The sequence below is a fragment of the Pseudorca crassidens genome, chromosome 10 (assembly GCF_039906515.1).
Source record: "Pseudorca crassidens isolate mPseCra1 chromosome 10, mPseCra1.hap1, whole genome shotgun sequence".
Lineage (NCBI taxonomy): Eukaryota > Metazoa > Chordata > Mammalia > Artiodactyla > Delphinidae > Pseudorca > Pseudorca crassidens.
Window position 1 is genome coordinate 107,103,427 of NC_090305.1, and position 17,624 is coordinate 107,121,050.

At 46.0% G+C, this 17,624-nt stretch overlaps 1 protein-coding gene across 4 annotated transcripts in view; it reads right to left on the reverse strand.

Annotated features, from left to right (window-relative positions):
* The window catches only part of SLC41A3 (solute carrier family 41 member 3), a 69,661-nt gene that overhangs the window by 29,009 nt on the left and 23,028 nt on the right, over window positions 1-17,624 (reverse strand). For all 4 annotated transcript variants that reach the window (XM_067755725.1, XM_067755727.1, XM_067755726.1 and 1 more), the window contains one exon: window positions 13,394-13,501. In XM_067755725.1, the coding sequence (XP_067611826.1) occupies window positions 13,394-13,501 (108 nt within the window). The remainder of the gene's footprint in view (window positions 1-13,393; window positions 13,502-17,624) is intronic.

Sequence of the window (17,624 nt, forward strand, 5' to 3'; positions counted from 1 at the left end):
TTTCTGAACCCACAGCCACCTCTAGACATACCCCTTGACATGGCCCTGCCCACCAGAAAGCCTGTACAAGCCTCTAGACCAGGCTTACCAACTAGGGGGCAGACACCAGAAGGAAGGAAACTACGATCCTGAAGCCCACAGAACTGAGTCTGAAAATACAGGTCAGAACCTACCCTGGGACTAGCTTGTCCCTGGCCCTTGGGTGACGAGAGGGGAGAGCACTGCTGGGACACAGAGAACATCTCCTACAGAGGCCACTTCTCCAAGGCTGAGGAATGTAACTAAGCTACTACATACATAAAAATACAAATAGAAATTTCAACAAAATGACATGGCAAAGCAATATGTTCCAGACGAAGGAACAAGATAAAACCCCAGAAGAACTACTAAGTGAAGTGGAGATGGGCAATCTACTCAAGAAAGAGTTCTGAGTAATGATCATAAAGATGATCCAAGAACACAGGGAAAGAATGGAGGCGCTGACTGAGAAGTTACAAGAAGCTTTTAAGAAAGAATTAGAAAAAATAAACAACAACCAGAGTTGAAGAATACAATAAATGAAATGAAAAATACACTAGAAGGAATCAAGAGCAGAATAAATGAGGCAGAAGAATGGTTAAGTGAGCTGGAAGATAGAGTGGTGGAAATCACTGTCTCAGAACGTAATAAAGAAAAAAGAATGAAAAGAAACAGGGACAGTTTAAGAGGCCTCTGGGACAATGTCGAATGCACCAACATTCGAGTTATAGGGGTTCCAGAAGAAGATGAGAGAGAGAAAGGTCCTGAGGAGATATTTGAAGAGATAATAGCTTAAAATTTCTCTAACATGGGAAAGGAAACAGTCACCCAAGTCCAGGAAGCACAGAGTACCAGACAGGATCAACCCAAGTATGAACATGCCAAGACATATAGTAATCAAACTGACGAAAATTAAAGAGAAAGAGAAAATATTAAAGGCAACAAGGGAAAAGCAACAAATAACAAAGGAACCCCCAAAAGGTTATCAGCAGATTTTCAGCAGAAACTCCACAGGCCAGAAAGGAGTTGCACGATAGCTTTAAAGTGATGAAAGGGAAAAACCTACAACCAAGAATACTCCATCCAGCAAGGGTCTTATGCAGATTCAATGGAGAAATAAAAGCTTTACAGACAAGCAAAAGCTAAAAGAATTCAGCACCACCAAACCAGCTTTACAACAAATGCTGAAGGAACTTCTTTAAGCAGAAAAGAAAAGGCCACAACTAGAAACAAGAAAATCGCGAATGGAAAAGCTCACTGGTAAAGGGAAACAGAGAGTGAAAGTAGGAAATCATCCATACACAAGTATGTATCTAAACCAAAATCATGAGAGGAGAAAAGTATAAATGCAGGATATCAGAAATGCATTGGAAATGAACATATCAGCAACTTAAAACAATCATGTATACTATATAGACCGCTATAATAAAATCTCATGGTAACTGCAAACCAAAAATCTACAACAGATATACACACAAATAAGAAGAATGACTCCAAGACAGATTGGTGATCTCTTAGAATGATAGGTGTAAGTGGCCCCTTGTTCCAAAGGTGCCAACTCACCTATGCAGGACATATTAAGAGTTTGTTTGGGAGATTAGTTCAAGATGGCGGAGTAGAAGGACGTCAGCTCACCCCATTCTTATGAAAACACCAAAATCACAACTAATTATTGAACAACCAATGACAAAAAAATGCTGGAACCTAAAAAAAAAAAATATATACCCTACATTCAAAGACAAAGAAGAAGCCACAACAAGATGGTAGGAGGGGTACAATCATGATAAAATCAAATCCCATACCTGCTGGGTGGGTGACTCACAAACTGGAAAATAATTATATCACAGAAGTTCTCCCATGGGAGTGACAGTTCTGAGCCCCACATCAGGCTTCCCAGCCTGGGGATCCGGTAACAGGAGGAGTAGTCCCCAAAGAATCTGGCTTTGAAGGCCAGCAGGGTTTGAATGCAGGACTTCCACAGGACAGGGTGAAACAGAAACTCCATTCTTGGAGGGCACACACAAAGTCCTGTGCGCACCAGGACCCAGGGGTAAAAAGCCCATGAGAGACTGGACCAGACCTACCTGCTAGTACTGGAGGGTCTCCTGCAGAGGTGATGGGGAGGGCAGCTGAAGCTCACTGCAGGGACAAAGACACTGGCAACAGCAGTTCTGGGAAGTACTCACTGACGTGACCCCTCCTGGAGGCCACCACTAGCCCCACCATATAGCCTGTAGGCTCCAGTGCTGGGTCACCTCAGGCCAAACAACTAACAGGGAGGGAAAATAGCCCTACCCATCAGCAGATTAAAGTTTTACTGAGCATGGCCCTGCCTACCAGAGGGACAAGACCCAGCTCCACCCACCACCAGTCCTTCCCATCAGGAAACCTGCAAAAGCCTCTTTGATAGCCTCATCTACCAGAGGGCAGACAGCAGAAGCAGAAAGAACTATAATCCTGCAGCCTGCACAACAGAAACCACAATCACAGAAAGTTAGACAAAATGAAACGGCAGAGGAATATGCTCCAGATGAAGGAACAAGATAAAACCCCAGAAAGTCAACTAAGTGAAGTGGAGATAGGCAACCGTCTGGAAAAAGAATTCAGAATAATGACAGTGAAGATGATCCAGGATCTCAGAAAAAGAACAGAGGCAAGGATCGAGAAGATGCTAGAAATGTTTAACAAAAACCCAGAAGAACTAAAGAACAAACAAACAGAGATGAACAATACAATAACTGAAATGAAAAATACACTAGAAGGAATCAATAGCAGAATAACTGAGGCAGAAGAACCGATAAGTGACCTGGAAGACAGAACGGTGGAAATAACTACCAAGAAGCAGAATAAAGAATGAAAAGAAACGAAGAGAGTCTCAGAGGCCTCTGGGACGACATTAAATGCACCATCATTTGCATTATAGGGGCCCCAGAAGCGGAAGAGAGAAAGGACCTGAGAAAAGGTTTGAAGACATAATAACTGAAAACTTCCCTAACACGGGAAAGGAAACAGTCACCCGAGTCCAGGAAGCGCAGAGAGTCCCAAGAAGGATAAACCCAAGGAGGAGGAACACACCAGCAAGACACACAGTAATCAAACTGACAAAAATTAAAGACAAAGAAAAAACTTTAAAAGCAACAAGGGAAAAACAACAAATGACATACAAGGGAACGCCCATAAGGTTATCAGCTGATTTCTCAGAAGAAACTCTGCAGGCCAGAAGGGAGTGACATGATATATATATAAAGTGATGAAAGGGAAGAACCTACAACCAAGAATACTCTATCCAGCAAGGCTCTCATTCAGATTTGACAGAGAAATCAAAAGCTTTATGGACAAGCAAAAGCTAAGAGAATTCAGCACCCCCAGGCCAGCTTTCCAACAAATGCTAAAATAACTTCTCTAGGCAGGAAAGCAACCAGCAGCTTAAAATAACCACGTACATATACAGACTGCTATAACAAAACCTCATGGGAACAGCAAACCCAAAATCTATAATAGGTACAAACACAAAAAAGGAAACACAACCCAAACAGAACACTAAAGATGGTCATCAAACCACAAGAGAAGAGAAAAAGAGAGGAAAGGAAGAAAAAAGACCTACAAAGACAAACCAAAAAAATTAAGAAAATGGCAATAGGAACATACATATTGATTATTACCTTAAATGGATTAAATGCTCCAACCAAAAGACACAGAATGGCTGAATGGCTACAAAAACAACACCCGTATATATGCTGTTTACAAGAGACCCACTTCAGACCTAGGGACACATACCAACTGAAAGTGAGGTGACGGAATAACATACTCCATGCAAATGAAAATCAAAAGAAAGCTGGAATAGCAATACTCATATCAGACAAAATAGACGTTAAAATAAAGACTATTATAAGAGACAAAGAAGGACACTACACAATGATCAAGGGATCAATCCAAGGAGAAGACATAACAATTGTAAATAGATACGCACCCAACAGAGGAGCACCTCAATATGTAAGGTAAACACTAACAGCCATAAAGGGAGAAATCAACAGTCACACAATAATAGTGGGGGCTTAATACCCCACTTTGTTTTTTTTATAGCATGCCTTTTTTTAATACCTATTAATTGCTTTTTTTAAATTAAGTTGTGCCAGGTCTTAGTTGCAGCCAGTGGGCTCCTTAGTTGCGGTTCGCCGGCTCCTTAGTTGTGGCACCTGAGCTCCTTAGTTGTGGCAGGCAGGCTCCTTAGTTGTGGCTCACAGGCTCCTTAGTTGCAGCATGCGAACACTTAGTTGCGACACGCGTGAGGGATCTGGTTCCTGGACCAGGGATCGAATCTGAGCCCCCTGTATTGGGAGTGTGGAGTCTTAACCACTGGGCCACCAGGGAAGTCCCAACACCCCACTTGCATCAATGGATAGATCATTCAGAAAGAAAATCAATAAGGAAACACAGGCCTTAAATCACCCATTAGACCATATGGACTTAACTGATATTTATAGAGCATTCCATCCAAAAGCAGCAGAATACACATTCTTCTCATGTGCATGTGGAAGAGTCTTCAGGATCTACCACATGCTGGGCCACAAAGCAAGCCTTGGTAAATTTAAGAAAACTGAAATCATATCAAGCATCTTTTCTGACCACACCCTATGAGATTAGAAATAAACAAGGAAAAAACTGTAAAAAACAAACACGTGGAGGCTAAACAATATGCTACTAAACAACCAATGGATCACTGAAGAAATCAAAGAGGAAACAAAAAAATACCTAGAGACAAATGAAAACGAAAAAAACAATGATCCAAAACCTATGGGATGCAGCAAAAGCAGTTCTAAAGGGAAGTTAATAGCAATACAAGCTTACATCAGGAAACAAGAAAAATATCAAACAAACCACCTAACTTTACACCTAAAGCAACTAGAGAAAGAAAAACAAAATCCAAGTTAGTAGAAGGAAAGAAATCATAAAGATCAGAGCAGAAATAAATGAACTAGAAACGAATAAAACAATACCAAAGATGAAAGAAACTAAAAGCTGGTTCTTTGAAAAGATAAACAAAATTGATAAACCACTAGCCAGCCTCATCAAGAAAAAAAGGGAGAGGGCCCAAATCAATAAAATTAGAAACGAAAAAGGAGAAGTTACAACAGACACCAGAGAAATACAAAGCATCCTAAGAGACTACTACAAGCAACCATATGCCAATAAAATGAACAACCTGGAAGAAGTGGACAAATTCTTAGAAAGGTACAATTTCCCAAAGCTGAACCAGGAAGAAAGAGAAAATGTGAACAGACCAATCACATGTCCTGAAATTGAATCTGTGATTTAAAGACTCCCAACAAAGGGACTTCCCTGGTGGTCCAGTGGTTAAGAATTGGTCCTGCAATGCAGGGAACGCCAGTTCGATCTCTGGTCAGGGAGCTAAGATCCCACATGCCGCAGGGCAACTGAACCTGTGCGCCACAACTACTGAGCCCATGCACTCCGGAGCCTGCGTGCCACAACTAGAGAGGAGCCTGTGCACCGCAACGAAGAGCCAACGTGCTATGAGGCCACTATAGCACCAATAAAATATACAAACAGCTTATACAGTTCAATATCAAAAAAACAAACAACCCAATCAAAAAATGGGCAGAAGAGGGCTTCCCTGGTGGCACAGTGGTTGAGAGTCCGCCTGCCAATGCCGGGGACACGGGTTCGTGTCCCGGTCCGGGAGGATCCCGCCGTGAGCCATGGCCGCTGAGCCTGCGTGTCCGGAGCCTGCGCTCTGCAACAGGAGGGGCTGCGACAGTGAGAGGCCCACGTACCGCAAAAAAAAAAAAAAAAAAGGGCAGAAGATCTAAAAAGACATTTTTTCAAAAGAAGACACGCAGATGGCCAACAAACACATGAAAAGATGCTCAACATTGCTAATTATTAGAGAAATGCAAATCAAAACTACAATGAGGTATCACCTCATACCAGTCAGAATGGCCACTATTAAAAAGTCTACAAATAATAAATGCTGGAGAGGGTGTGGAGAAAAGGGAATGCTTCTACACAGTTGGTGGGAATGCAAACTGGTACAACCACTATGAAGAACAGAATGGAGGTTCCTTTAAAAACTAAAAATAGAGCTACCATATGATCCAGTAATCCCACTCCTGGGCATATATCTGGAGAAAGCCATAATTAGAAAAGATACATGGACCCCAATGTTCATGGCAGCACTGTTTACAATAGCCAAGACACGGAAGCAACCTAAATGTCCATCGACAGAGGAATGGATAAAGAAGATGTTGTACATATATACAGTGAAATATTACTCAGCCATAAAAAAGAATGAAATAAGCCATTTGCAGCAAAATGGATGGAGCTAGAGATGATCATACTAAGTAAGACAAAGACAAGTATCACATGGTATCACTCATATGTGGAATCTAACTAAAAGAAATGATACATGAACTTATTTACAAAACAGAAACTGACTCAAAAACATAGAAAACAAACTTATGGTTACCAAAGGGGAGGGGGAGAGAGGGATAAATTAGGAGTTTGTGCTTAAAATATACATACTACTATACAGATAACCAACAAGGACCTACTGTATAGCACAGGGAACTATACTCAATATCTTGTAATAACCTATAATGGTAGAGAGTGTAAAAATAAATAAATAAAAAAATACATATAACTGAATCACTTTACTGTACACCTCAAACTAACACAATATTGTAAATCAACTATATTTCAATAAAAATTTTAAAAAAAGAACAAAGTTGGAGGCCTCATACTTCCTGATTTTAAAACCTATTTAAAAGCTACAGGCTTTGAAACAGTGTGGTACTGCCATAAAGACACATAGACCAATGGACTAGAACAGAGACCCCAGAAATAAACCCTGGCATATATGGTCAAATAATTTTTGACAAGCATGCCAAGACAGTTCAATGGGGAGAGGACAGTCTTTTCAACAAATGGTGCTGGGAAATCTGGACAGCCACGTACAAAAGGATGAAGTTGAACCTTTACCTAATACCATATACAAAAATTAACTCAAAATGGATCAAAGATCTAAACATTAGAGCTACAACTATAAACTTCTCAGAAGAAAACATAGGGGAAAATCTTATGACATTGTATTTGGTTATGATTTCTTGGATATGACTCAAAAAGCACAGGTAAGAAAATAAAAATAGATAAACTGGACTACATCAAAATTTAAAACCTTTGTGCATCAAAGGACACAATCAACAGAGTGAAAAGAAAACCAAGAGAAAGGGAGAAACTATTGGCAAATCATATATCTGATAAGGGTTAAGTTCCAGAATACATAAAGAACTCCTAAAGCTCAACAACCAATAAATAAACCCCATTAAAAAATGTATATAGGACTTGAATAGACATTTCTCCAAGAAAATTAAAAATGGCAAAAAGCACATGAAAAGATGTTCAACATTACTAATTATTAGGGAAATAGAAATCAATATCACAGCCATTAGGATGGCTACTACTTAAAAAACAAACAACTCCCCCCCCAAAACAAAACAAAAACCCAGGAAGTAACAAGTGCTGAGGAGGACGTGGAGAAATGCACACTAAACAACAGTTAAGATGGTAAAACTTATGTGTATTTTACTAAAATTAAAATATTTTAAAAGACCCTTTCGGGGAGTGAAAAGTCAAGCCAGAGAATGGGAGAACATTTTTGCAAACCACATATATGACAGAAGACTCATATATAGAATTTATAAAGAGCTCTCAAAACTCAAGAGTAAAAACAGTAATGTAATTAGATATGAAAAGATGCTTCACTCAAAGAGTTATGTGATGGCAAAGAAGCACATGAGAAAAGACGACCGTTATTAGTCATTAGGGAAATGTAAATTAAGACCAAGATTGAGATATCACTATATATTTATTAAAACAGCTAAAATAAAAACTAGACGATACCAAATACTGGTGAGGATGCAGAAAAACTGAATATCTCAAAAACTGCTGGTGAGATTTCATAAAATTTTCTGGCAGTTTTTAAAATATATTTTTTAAAATTTTATTTCTTTTACTACTTATTTTGGCTGTGCCAGGTCTTAGTTGTGGCATGCGGGATTTTTTTTTTTTTTTTTTTTTGCAGCATGTGGACTCTCAGTTGCGGCACTGCAGACTTATTAGTTGTGGCATGCACGTGGCATCGAGTTCTCCAACCAGAGATCAAACCCGGGCCCCATGCATTGGGAGCACGGAGACTGACCCTGAACATGAAATTCTGATTCATACCCTTTGTTCACGTTGCTATTGAAGCGTCTGTCTTCATGCTGATGTAAAAGAGCTGCTTAGATACTTGAGGATACAGATGATCTGTTAATTTTGTATAACTCTTCCCCTTGTGGGCTATTCCCCTTTTAATTTGTACGAGGAAACCGTACGGGTAGAATTGTGTCCCCCCAACAGAGCTTGAAGTCCGAACCCCCAGAACCTCGTAACTGACTTGATTTGGAAATAGGGTGGTTGGAGATGAACTTAGTTTATACGAGGTCACACTGGGGTAGGGTGGGCACCTAATCCAACGTGGCTGCTGTCCTTATGGAAAGGGGACATTTGGAGATATGTGCACACAGGCAGAGCCACGTGAGGACAAAGACAGAGGTTGGGGCAGTGCATCTACAGGCCAGGGAACAGTGGAGATCACAGCAGACCCAGAGCTGGGGAAAGGCCTGGAGCAGAGCCTCCTATAGCCTCAGGGGGAGCCAGCCCATCCCAGCCTCCATCTCTGACTTTTAACCAGAGCTTGGAGACCATACATTGCTATTGTTTAAGCCACTCGGTCTGTGGTGCTTTGTTATGACAGCCCCAGGGAACTAAAATTATTACGTAGCTCACAGTTTAACTGAGACAAGGCATCGTCTTTCCTTTATGAGTTCTGCACTTGTTCTGCTACTTAAAAAGCATTTCTTGTCACCAACTCTAAAAATACTGATGTGTTTTTCTGGTATCATGCTTTACTTTAAATTACTCCATGTATTCAAAATATACATTTAGGTATGACATAAAATAAAAATTACTTCTAAAGAATTAGCCAATTATCTCAGAACCACTTATTAATAATTCACCCTCTTTTCACTGATTTAAAATGTCATATTATTATACAGTAGATTGTATTTGTAAAGTCTGAGTTTATTTCTGGATGTTCTGTTTTGTTCTCTGATATATCAATTTAGACTGGCTGCAAAATACTTTTCTTACTATAACTTTATATTATGTTATAAAATCTGGAAATCAAATTTCACCATTAGTCTTCTTTCTCTTTTTCCTACCAATATTTTCATGGTTATTCTGACTCATTCCTCCAGATAAACTTTAAAATAATACTGTCAAGGGCTTCCCTGGTGGCGCAGTGGTTGAGAGTCCGCCTGCCAATGCAGGGGACACGGGTTCGTGCCCCGGTCCGGGAGGATCCCACATGCCGTGGAGCGGCTAGGCCCGTGAGCCATGGCCGCTGAGCCTGCGTGTCCGGAGCCTGTGCTCCGCAACGGGAGAGGCCACAACAGTAAGAGGCCCGCGTAACACACACACACACACACACACACACACACACACACACGTAATAATAAAAATAATACTGTCAAATGTTCCCCCAAATCTCTCTGACATTAACTGCATTAATTTTATAAACAAAAACAGGGAGAACTGGTAACTTTACAACATTGATTTTTCCCATCAGAAACTCCGTCTCTCCCTCCAAATTTCTATTTCCCTTTATGGAGTTTTGTCATTTTATTTGAATGGGTCCCACACATTTCTTTTTGAGGCTTCAGGATGAAAAAGTTTTAAAATTGGTTCACAGTTTGAAATGTTACCTAATCAAACTTACAAGCTTTTGCACAGCAAAGGAAACCATAAACAAAACGAAAAGACTGCCTACAGAATGGGAGAAAATATTTGCAAATGATGCAACCAACAAGGGCTTAATTTCCAAAATATACAAACAGCTCATACAACTCAACAACAACAAAAAACAAACAACCCAATCAAAAACTGGGCAGAAGACCTAAATAGACATTTCTCCAAAGAAGACATACAGATAGCCAATAGGCACATGAAAAGATGCCCAACATGGCTAATCATTTGAGAAATGCAAATCAAAACTACAATGAGGTACCACCTCACACCAGTCAGAATGGCCATCATCAAAAAATCCGCAAACAGTAAATGCTGGAGAGGGTGTGGAGAAAAGGGAACCCTCTTGCACTGTTGGTGGGAATGTAAATCATTTACACAGTGTAGCCACTGTGGAGAACAGTATGGAGGTTCCTCAGAAAACTAAAAATAGAGCTACCATATGATCCAGCAACCCCACTCCTGGGCATATATCGGACAAAACTATAATTCAAAAAGATACATGCACCCCAATGTTCATTGCTGCACTATTTACAATAGCCAAGACATGGAAGCAACCTAAATTTCCATTGATAGAGGAATAAAGAAGATGTGGTACACATATATAGTGGAATATTACTCAGTCATAACAAAGAATGAAATAATGCCATTTTCAGCAACATGATGCAGCTAGAGATCCAGCGAAGTCAGTCAGAAAGACAAATACCATATGATATCACTTATACGTGGAATCTAAAATATGACACGTGAACCTATGAAATAGAAACAGATTCACAGGGAACAGACTGCTGGTTGCCAAGGGGAAAGGGGTTGGGGGACGGGTGGAGTGGGAGGTTGGGGTTAGCGGATGTAAGTTTTTATATATAGGATGGATAAAGAACAAGGTCCTACTGTACAGCACAGGGAACTATATTCAATATCCTATGATAAACCATGATGGAAAAGACTATACAAATAAAAAAAGAATGTATATATATGTACAACTAAAAAAAATTTGTTCATTGTTTGAAAGATATCTCTCTCCAATTTTTTCAATTCAATTTTACAATTCAGTTGTATTTTGTAATGACCAATTTTGGTGTGTGCAGAAGTATGCAGTTACACATGTTAATGTCTATTTTAAATTTCATCTAGATATTTTGAAACCAGATCACTTTACTGAGATTATTAGTTTTAAAACTTTTCCACTTGATTTGCTTAGTTTTCCAAGAAGATAAGCATATCAATAGCAAATAATAAGTTTTTCTCCCTCTTTTTTATTTAAGGGTCTTATTTCCTTTTCTTGGCATATTACACTAGCTGAAACATCCAGAACAATATAAATAAAATATTCTTCTATTTCAAGTTGCACTAAGAATATTTTTTACATCATGAGTGGGTCTTGAAGGCAGAACTAATCTACAGAGATTGGAAGTGGATCAGGGGTTTCTGGGATGGACTGTGGGTGGCAGGCTCTGTATCTTGATTGGGATAGTAGTTATGTCAGTGTGTATATTTGTCAAAAGTCACTGACCCGTACACTTAAAATTTGTGAGTTTTTGTTGCACTGATTTACACATTAATACAATGTTGGGTGTTGAAAGGTTCTTTTTTTTGTTTTTTATAAATTTATTTATTTAATTTATTTATTTCTGGCTGAGTTGGGTCTTCACTGCCGTGCGGGCTTTCTCCAGTTGCGACGAGCAGGGGCTTCTCTTCGTTGCGGTGCGTGGGCTTCTCATTGCAGTGGCTTCTCTGCTGTGGAGCATGGGCTCTAGGCGCGTGGACTTCAGTAGTTGTGGCTTGCGGGCTCTAGAGCGCAGGCTCAGTAGTTGTGGCGCACGGGCTCAGTTGCTCTGTGGCATGTGGGATCTTCCCGGACCAGGGCTCGAACCCATGTCCCCTGCATTGGCAGGCGGACTCTTAACCACTGCGCCACCAGGGAAGCCCCTGAATGCTTTTATAAAGGTTCTATTGCACTGATAATGGGGCTGTTCTCCTCAAACAGGCTGTGATGATGAACTGTTCCAATCATTCTTTTTTCCCCTCCACATTTTATGCATTTAAAAAACATTATAACAGAAACAATCACAGCACAGAAGTGTTTAATATGCAGTTAAGCACCATGGAATAAAAATGTAACTCAAGGCACAGTGCTTAAGAAGCCGCCTGCCAATGCAGGGGACACGAGTTCAAGCCCTGGTGTGGGAAGATCCCACATGCTGCGGAGCAGCTAAGCCTGTGTGCCACAACTACTGAGCCTGTGCTCTAGAGCCCGTGAGCCGCAACTACTGAGCCCACGTGCCACAACTACTGAAGCCCATGTGCCTAGAGCCCGTGCTCCATAACAAGAGAAGCCACGGCAATGAGAAGCCCGTGCACCGCAATGAAGACCCAACGCAGCCTAAATAAATTAATTAATTTAATTAATTTATATTAAAAAAAATGTAACCTGAAATGCCACCATGGCAGGGATTACCATCAACATTTCTTCCCTCTCACCAACCCATTTAATCACACTTACGTGTGTGCACACGTGTATGTGCACACACACGGGCACCATGTCACCTGCCACTTAAGACATTTCAATGGCCTACAAGACTGCACGGTCTGGCCTCTGCTGTGACAAATTACCACAAACTCAGTGGCTGAAAATGATGCAAACGTCTTCTCTTTCAGTTCTGGAGGCCAGGGGTCTACAGAGGGTCTATGCAGGGGGGGCAGCTGTTTCTTTCCATTTCCAGCAGGCAGAGCTACACCTGGCTCACGGCCCTTCCTTCATCTTTGCAGGTGGTGGCGAGCATCTGCTCCCCCAACTCTGCTTCCTTCTTGTGTCTGACGTTTCCCCCCAACCCCACCTCCCCTTGGTAAGGACCCTTGTGACAACACCGGGCCCCCTGGACAATCTAGGATTATCTCCTACCACAAGGGCCTTAACTTGATCATGTGCAAACACCTCCACGTAAGGGAGCGTTCAGTCTCCACGGGTCAGGACGTGGACATCTTTGCGGGCTGCTGTTCAGCTGGCCACCCCTCACCTCTCTCTCCAGCCTCGGGCTCCAGGGACCCCCCAGCACCCCAGCTGCATCGCCCACCTCTCGGTGTCTAGAACACAGCGCATCAGGACGTTTTCACAGAGAAAGGAGACCATCCCCATAACAGAAGGAAAGGGATTTCCATGCCCTGGGAAGGTGAGGAGAGTCGCAAAGCTGGGAACTGTGACAGAGAGCCCAGAGGAGGACACCCTGGTGACGAGGATTCTAGGACATTCGCCACTGCTTCTGGGTCATGTGTGGAACCAGCCTCAGGCTCCAGCATGAACAGGGGACACAAGGACACAGCGCCCCTGACATCTGGGCCTCATCCGCTGCCCAGCCTCCGGCCGCAAGGCAGGGTGATGGCTGGGAGGAGTGACCAGGTAGAGCCACACGACAGGAAAACTCCCAACGACATCAGATTTTCAGAGTCCAACCCACCCACCCACAAGCTCCACGGGGAGACCTGGAGGTCAGATGTGCAGACGTCCACTCACCGCGGTGGAGAGGCGTGAGGCCAGTGTCATCTCCAGGTTGCCCTTCAGGCCCACCAGGGGCGGCACCAAGGTCAGCAGGTCCTTCACCTCCGTGAACACGGGCCAGTGCTGCGGGGAAAGAACTGGGGGTCAGTCCAAGCACACGTACCGCGCCTCTCAGGAACTGCTCGAGAGATACTTCGACAAGTCCTCGTTCCCTGTAAAATGAAAAAAACTACCCAGTTTCTTAAATGGCCTTAAACTAAACAGAGTAATGCTCAACCGTGAACAGTGGCCCAGGGAACCCCTTCCTTCCCTGGCTGCTGGGAGACTGGGTCTGGGCCCGTGCCCGTGGACGGGGAACTGCTTTGTCCTGCGTGCACGTCTGTAGAAACAGGAATGAGCCCCCAACTTCAAAGCTGGGGATTTCTTGTGAGATTTCTCACGGGCGAGCTGGCAGGACGATCTGGGCTGGGCAGGGACTCCCTGGCCCCAAGGCCGATGGGTGGGGCCCAAGGTCACATGGGGGCCCTGGATTTGTGAAAACTGACAGAATGTGTCTCTATCACTTGTAAATAAATAAAAATGTAAAAAGAAGGAACGGGAAGCACAAGCACGCTTCAAGAGAACGTGAAGACGTTTCTTTGTGAAGGGAAACTGGTCCTACCTGTTTAATGTGCAGTTAGACGGCCCCTACCCCAACTGATTTTTCACACCCCAACTGATCCGACTGGCTGCTTTCGTCTCCCTGGGCCTGAGCTATCTGTGACCCTCCACAGAAGCTGGTCCTAGAAACCCTGCTGCTCTGTGAGCTGGGAGGCAGGTGGCGTGGGGTCTGGTTCCCCGTCCCCAAGACAAGAGTCCCCCTACCCCAGGGGCCCAGAGGGTCATCAAAAGAGCCACCCCACAATGCATCTTACAGGACCTGGAAGCAGAGGGGCGGGCCAGGCCCTCTGAAGACCCCTTTGTGTCCTGAGATCTGGGAAGTTTCGCAGACTCACAGTTACGGTTCCCTCTCCTTTACCTTTTCTACAAAGCTGGGAAGTTGAGAACCCAGTCCCAGCTCTGGCGGAGTTACAAGCCTTCCTCTCCGAAAAGTGCAGAAGGAATGTGTCACCAGCCAGGGGGGTGCTGCGTCCTGTCCAGCAGAGGCCCCTCCCACCTGGGAAGCCCCCTCCCAGGGGCTGGCGCTCTCACCCTCCTCCCACGAACACACAAGACCGAGTACCCACCCCCCAAGTAAACCCCCTTCTCTCCGCCCCCTTCTTCCCCGGCACCACTGAACTTGGCCGCCGCACCTGAGACCCATGTGTGCAGGGTGACTCCCCGTGGGAACCCCTCCCCCGCTACGTGATGGGCACACCCATGTCTCCACATGGCTGACGGGGCCTCGTCCTGTCCTGTGCTGACCTCTGATTGTCCCATCTTGGCCTCCGCTGAGGGCTCCTCATCTCCCTCCCGATCTTTTACATTTTTCAAACGTAAGGGACTGGAGGCATCCCTGGTGGCGCAGTGGTTAAGAATCCGCCTGCTAATGCAGCGGACATGGGTTTGAGCCCTGGTCTGGGAAGATCCCACATGCCGCGGAGCAGCTAAGCCTGTGCGCCACAACTACTGAGCCTGCGCTCTAGAGCCCACAAGCCACAACTACTGAGCCTGCGCTCTAGAGCCCACGAGCCACAACTACTGAGCCTGCGCTCTAGAGCCCACGAGCCACAACTACTGAGCCTGCGCTCTAGAGCCCACGAGCCACAACTACTGAGCCCGCATGCTCGGCAACAAGAGAAGCCACTGCAATGAGAAGCCTACGCACCACAACTTAGAGTAGCCCCTACTCGCTGCAACTAGAGAAACCCCGTGCACAGCAACAAGGACCCAACACAGCCAAAAAAAAACAAAAAACAACACTTCCCTGGACTCACCCCATCCACTCGGATCTGATTCCGCCAGCAGTACAGCAAGGTTGTGACCCCCTGCCCTCTAACCCTGACTCCCCCTCCTGCTTCGGTTCTCCCTTCTCTCCAAGTCCTCTCCCTTCCAAGGCCCAGGCCCCTCCCCACCCCACACAGGGGCGGCAGGAGGTGAGCCTGCGAGCGGTGGTCCTGTCCTCCTGCAAGGGGTCGCCTGGGCTGGGCCACAGGCACGGCCGAGGAGGGTTGGGAAGGGGCTTTAGACACATCAGGTCTGACGACCATGAGGGGCTACTCAGAGACAAAGCCAGCAAAGGTGGACGGTGCCAGGAGAACAGAAGGCCAGGGCCCCAGGGACAACAAGTCCAAAGGATGAACAGGGCTGGAGCTGCCTGACCTGCAGACCTCTTCAGGGAGACCCTGAATGGGTCAGGATTTTGGTCACCCACTCCCAGAGCACCCTGACGGCAGCTGGCTCCACAACCCAGCTCACGCCTGCCCCCGGCCGTGGACAGCCCTGGACACCCCACAGGTCCCCCGCCCAAGGCTCCACGCTGACCCTGCTGCATGGGCCCCGTGCGCTGGCTCTTGCACTTGTGTGTGGGGGTCTCTCAATCACGCCTACAGTCCCCAGCTCTCCCCTGCAGCCTTGAGCAGCACCTCCGGGTCATCTCAGACCCCAGCAGCCAGGGAGGACATGTCACTCCACCCCTTACGACCCTTCACTAATTCCAGTTCTGGGCACACAGGTCCTCATGTTCCGCAAACACAAAGGCAGTGCAGATCGGGGCATGAGGAGTGGGCGGGGCTGCGAGCCCTCCATCTGGCAGGTTAACGCACCCCTTTATCCCAGATGGCTCACCAAACTGCGTGCTCACTGGCTGTGCGATTTTCTCCACGCCTGTGCTGGACGCCAGTGAAGCAAAACGTGATGTTTGTTTTAGAACAAAGAACGAGGACAAAGCGAACAACGCTTCACCCTTGGCGGCCGCCCCCCGCCCACACGCTCGCCCCCTCCGTGGTCTGCGCACAAGGGCCCCCTCGCTGGGACGTTCACTGTTGCTCACGCACCCAGGAAACGCCACCTCTGAGGCCCAGCGAAGCGTCTGCAGAGTTTCCGACCTGCCCCTCCTCCCTTGCTGCCTCCGCCCCCTGCCCGTTGTCTGCAGGGGGCCCAACGGCCACCAGACTCGCCAGCCAGGAAGATCAGCTTCCGCTCAGGATTCGACCAAATTCGCTCAACAAAGGAGGAACTGGGTGACAAGTGGCTCTGTCCACCTGCCCGGCGCTTGGCTCTCGGCTGCTTCGAGCAGCCAGCCTGTCTGGTTCAGTCCTGATCTGGGAAGAGTAATCACATGTGCTTTCACGGTCCCTGGTGCCCACGTGTGCATGTAAACCCCAAAAAGGTCTGGAATGACACCACGACTCGATAGTAAGGGAGCTACGGCGACTGAGGCCATGGTCAAAGAGGGCTTAACCTCGCTGCGATGCTTGTTCCATAAAAAGAAATACTTACACTTACTTGTGTAACTGAAGAAAACGTTTTTGAAGACACGAAACTGATACTCTGGCCACTTACTGGGCCTCAATCCCCAGGCCCAGAATCAGAGACTCCCGGTCCCAAAGAGCGTAGGTGAAACCTGCACCCAGCCAGGCACAGAGCCGCACCGGGGACCATCCACAAGGCGCGGCTGTCGGGCCAGGTGGTCTACCTCACTGCGGGCTCTGAAGCCCCGAGGCCCGGTGTGAATGGCTCTGGTCAGGTACCAGCCTGGGTACCACTGGAGCCAGGAGCCCCCTGCGATGTGGGCTTCCCTCTGGGAGCCTCAAGGCTGCTTCCTGCACTGCCGGGAGGGGTGAGCAGGGAGGTGGTGAGCACCGGAAGCCAGTAAACAGAGGGCCCTTGACCCTCACGCACCCTGTCTGCAAAGTGGGGATGAGGAAAGGGCTGTGACGTACAGAGCTGTCCCATCCTCCCAGTCGCTGGCCTTCCTGAAGCTGATGGCTCAAGGCCAAACCTGCAGACAGCCTGCCCCACATCTGCTCTGGGCCCACGTCCCAGACGGAACCCGCACGCGGTCAGGAAGGGCGCTGCGCTCACCAGCTGGACACCCTCCAGACCCGGCCCCGGGGCACCTCCGCTGATGGTCAGGCATGACCCCCTCTCCCCCAGGGCCCCACCAAACCTCCTGGACTCTGTCGAACTCTCGGCCGCCTGTTCTCGGCCCCGAGGCCCCATAGAAAGGGTCATGGGCGGGCAGGTCGGGGACACAAGGCCATGCTCCACGCAAGGTGCTGGGGAAGGTCAAGGATGGAGATTCAGGGTGGACTCTCCCAGTGTC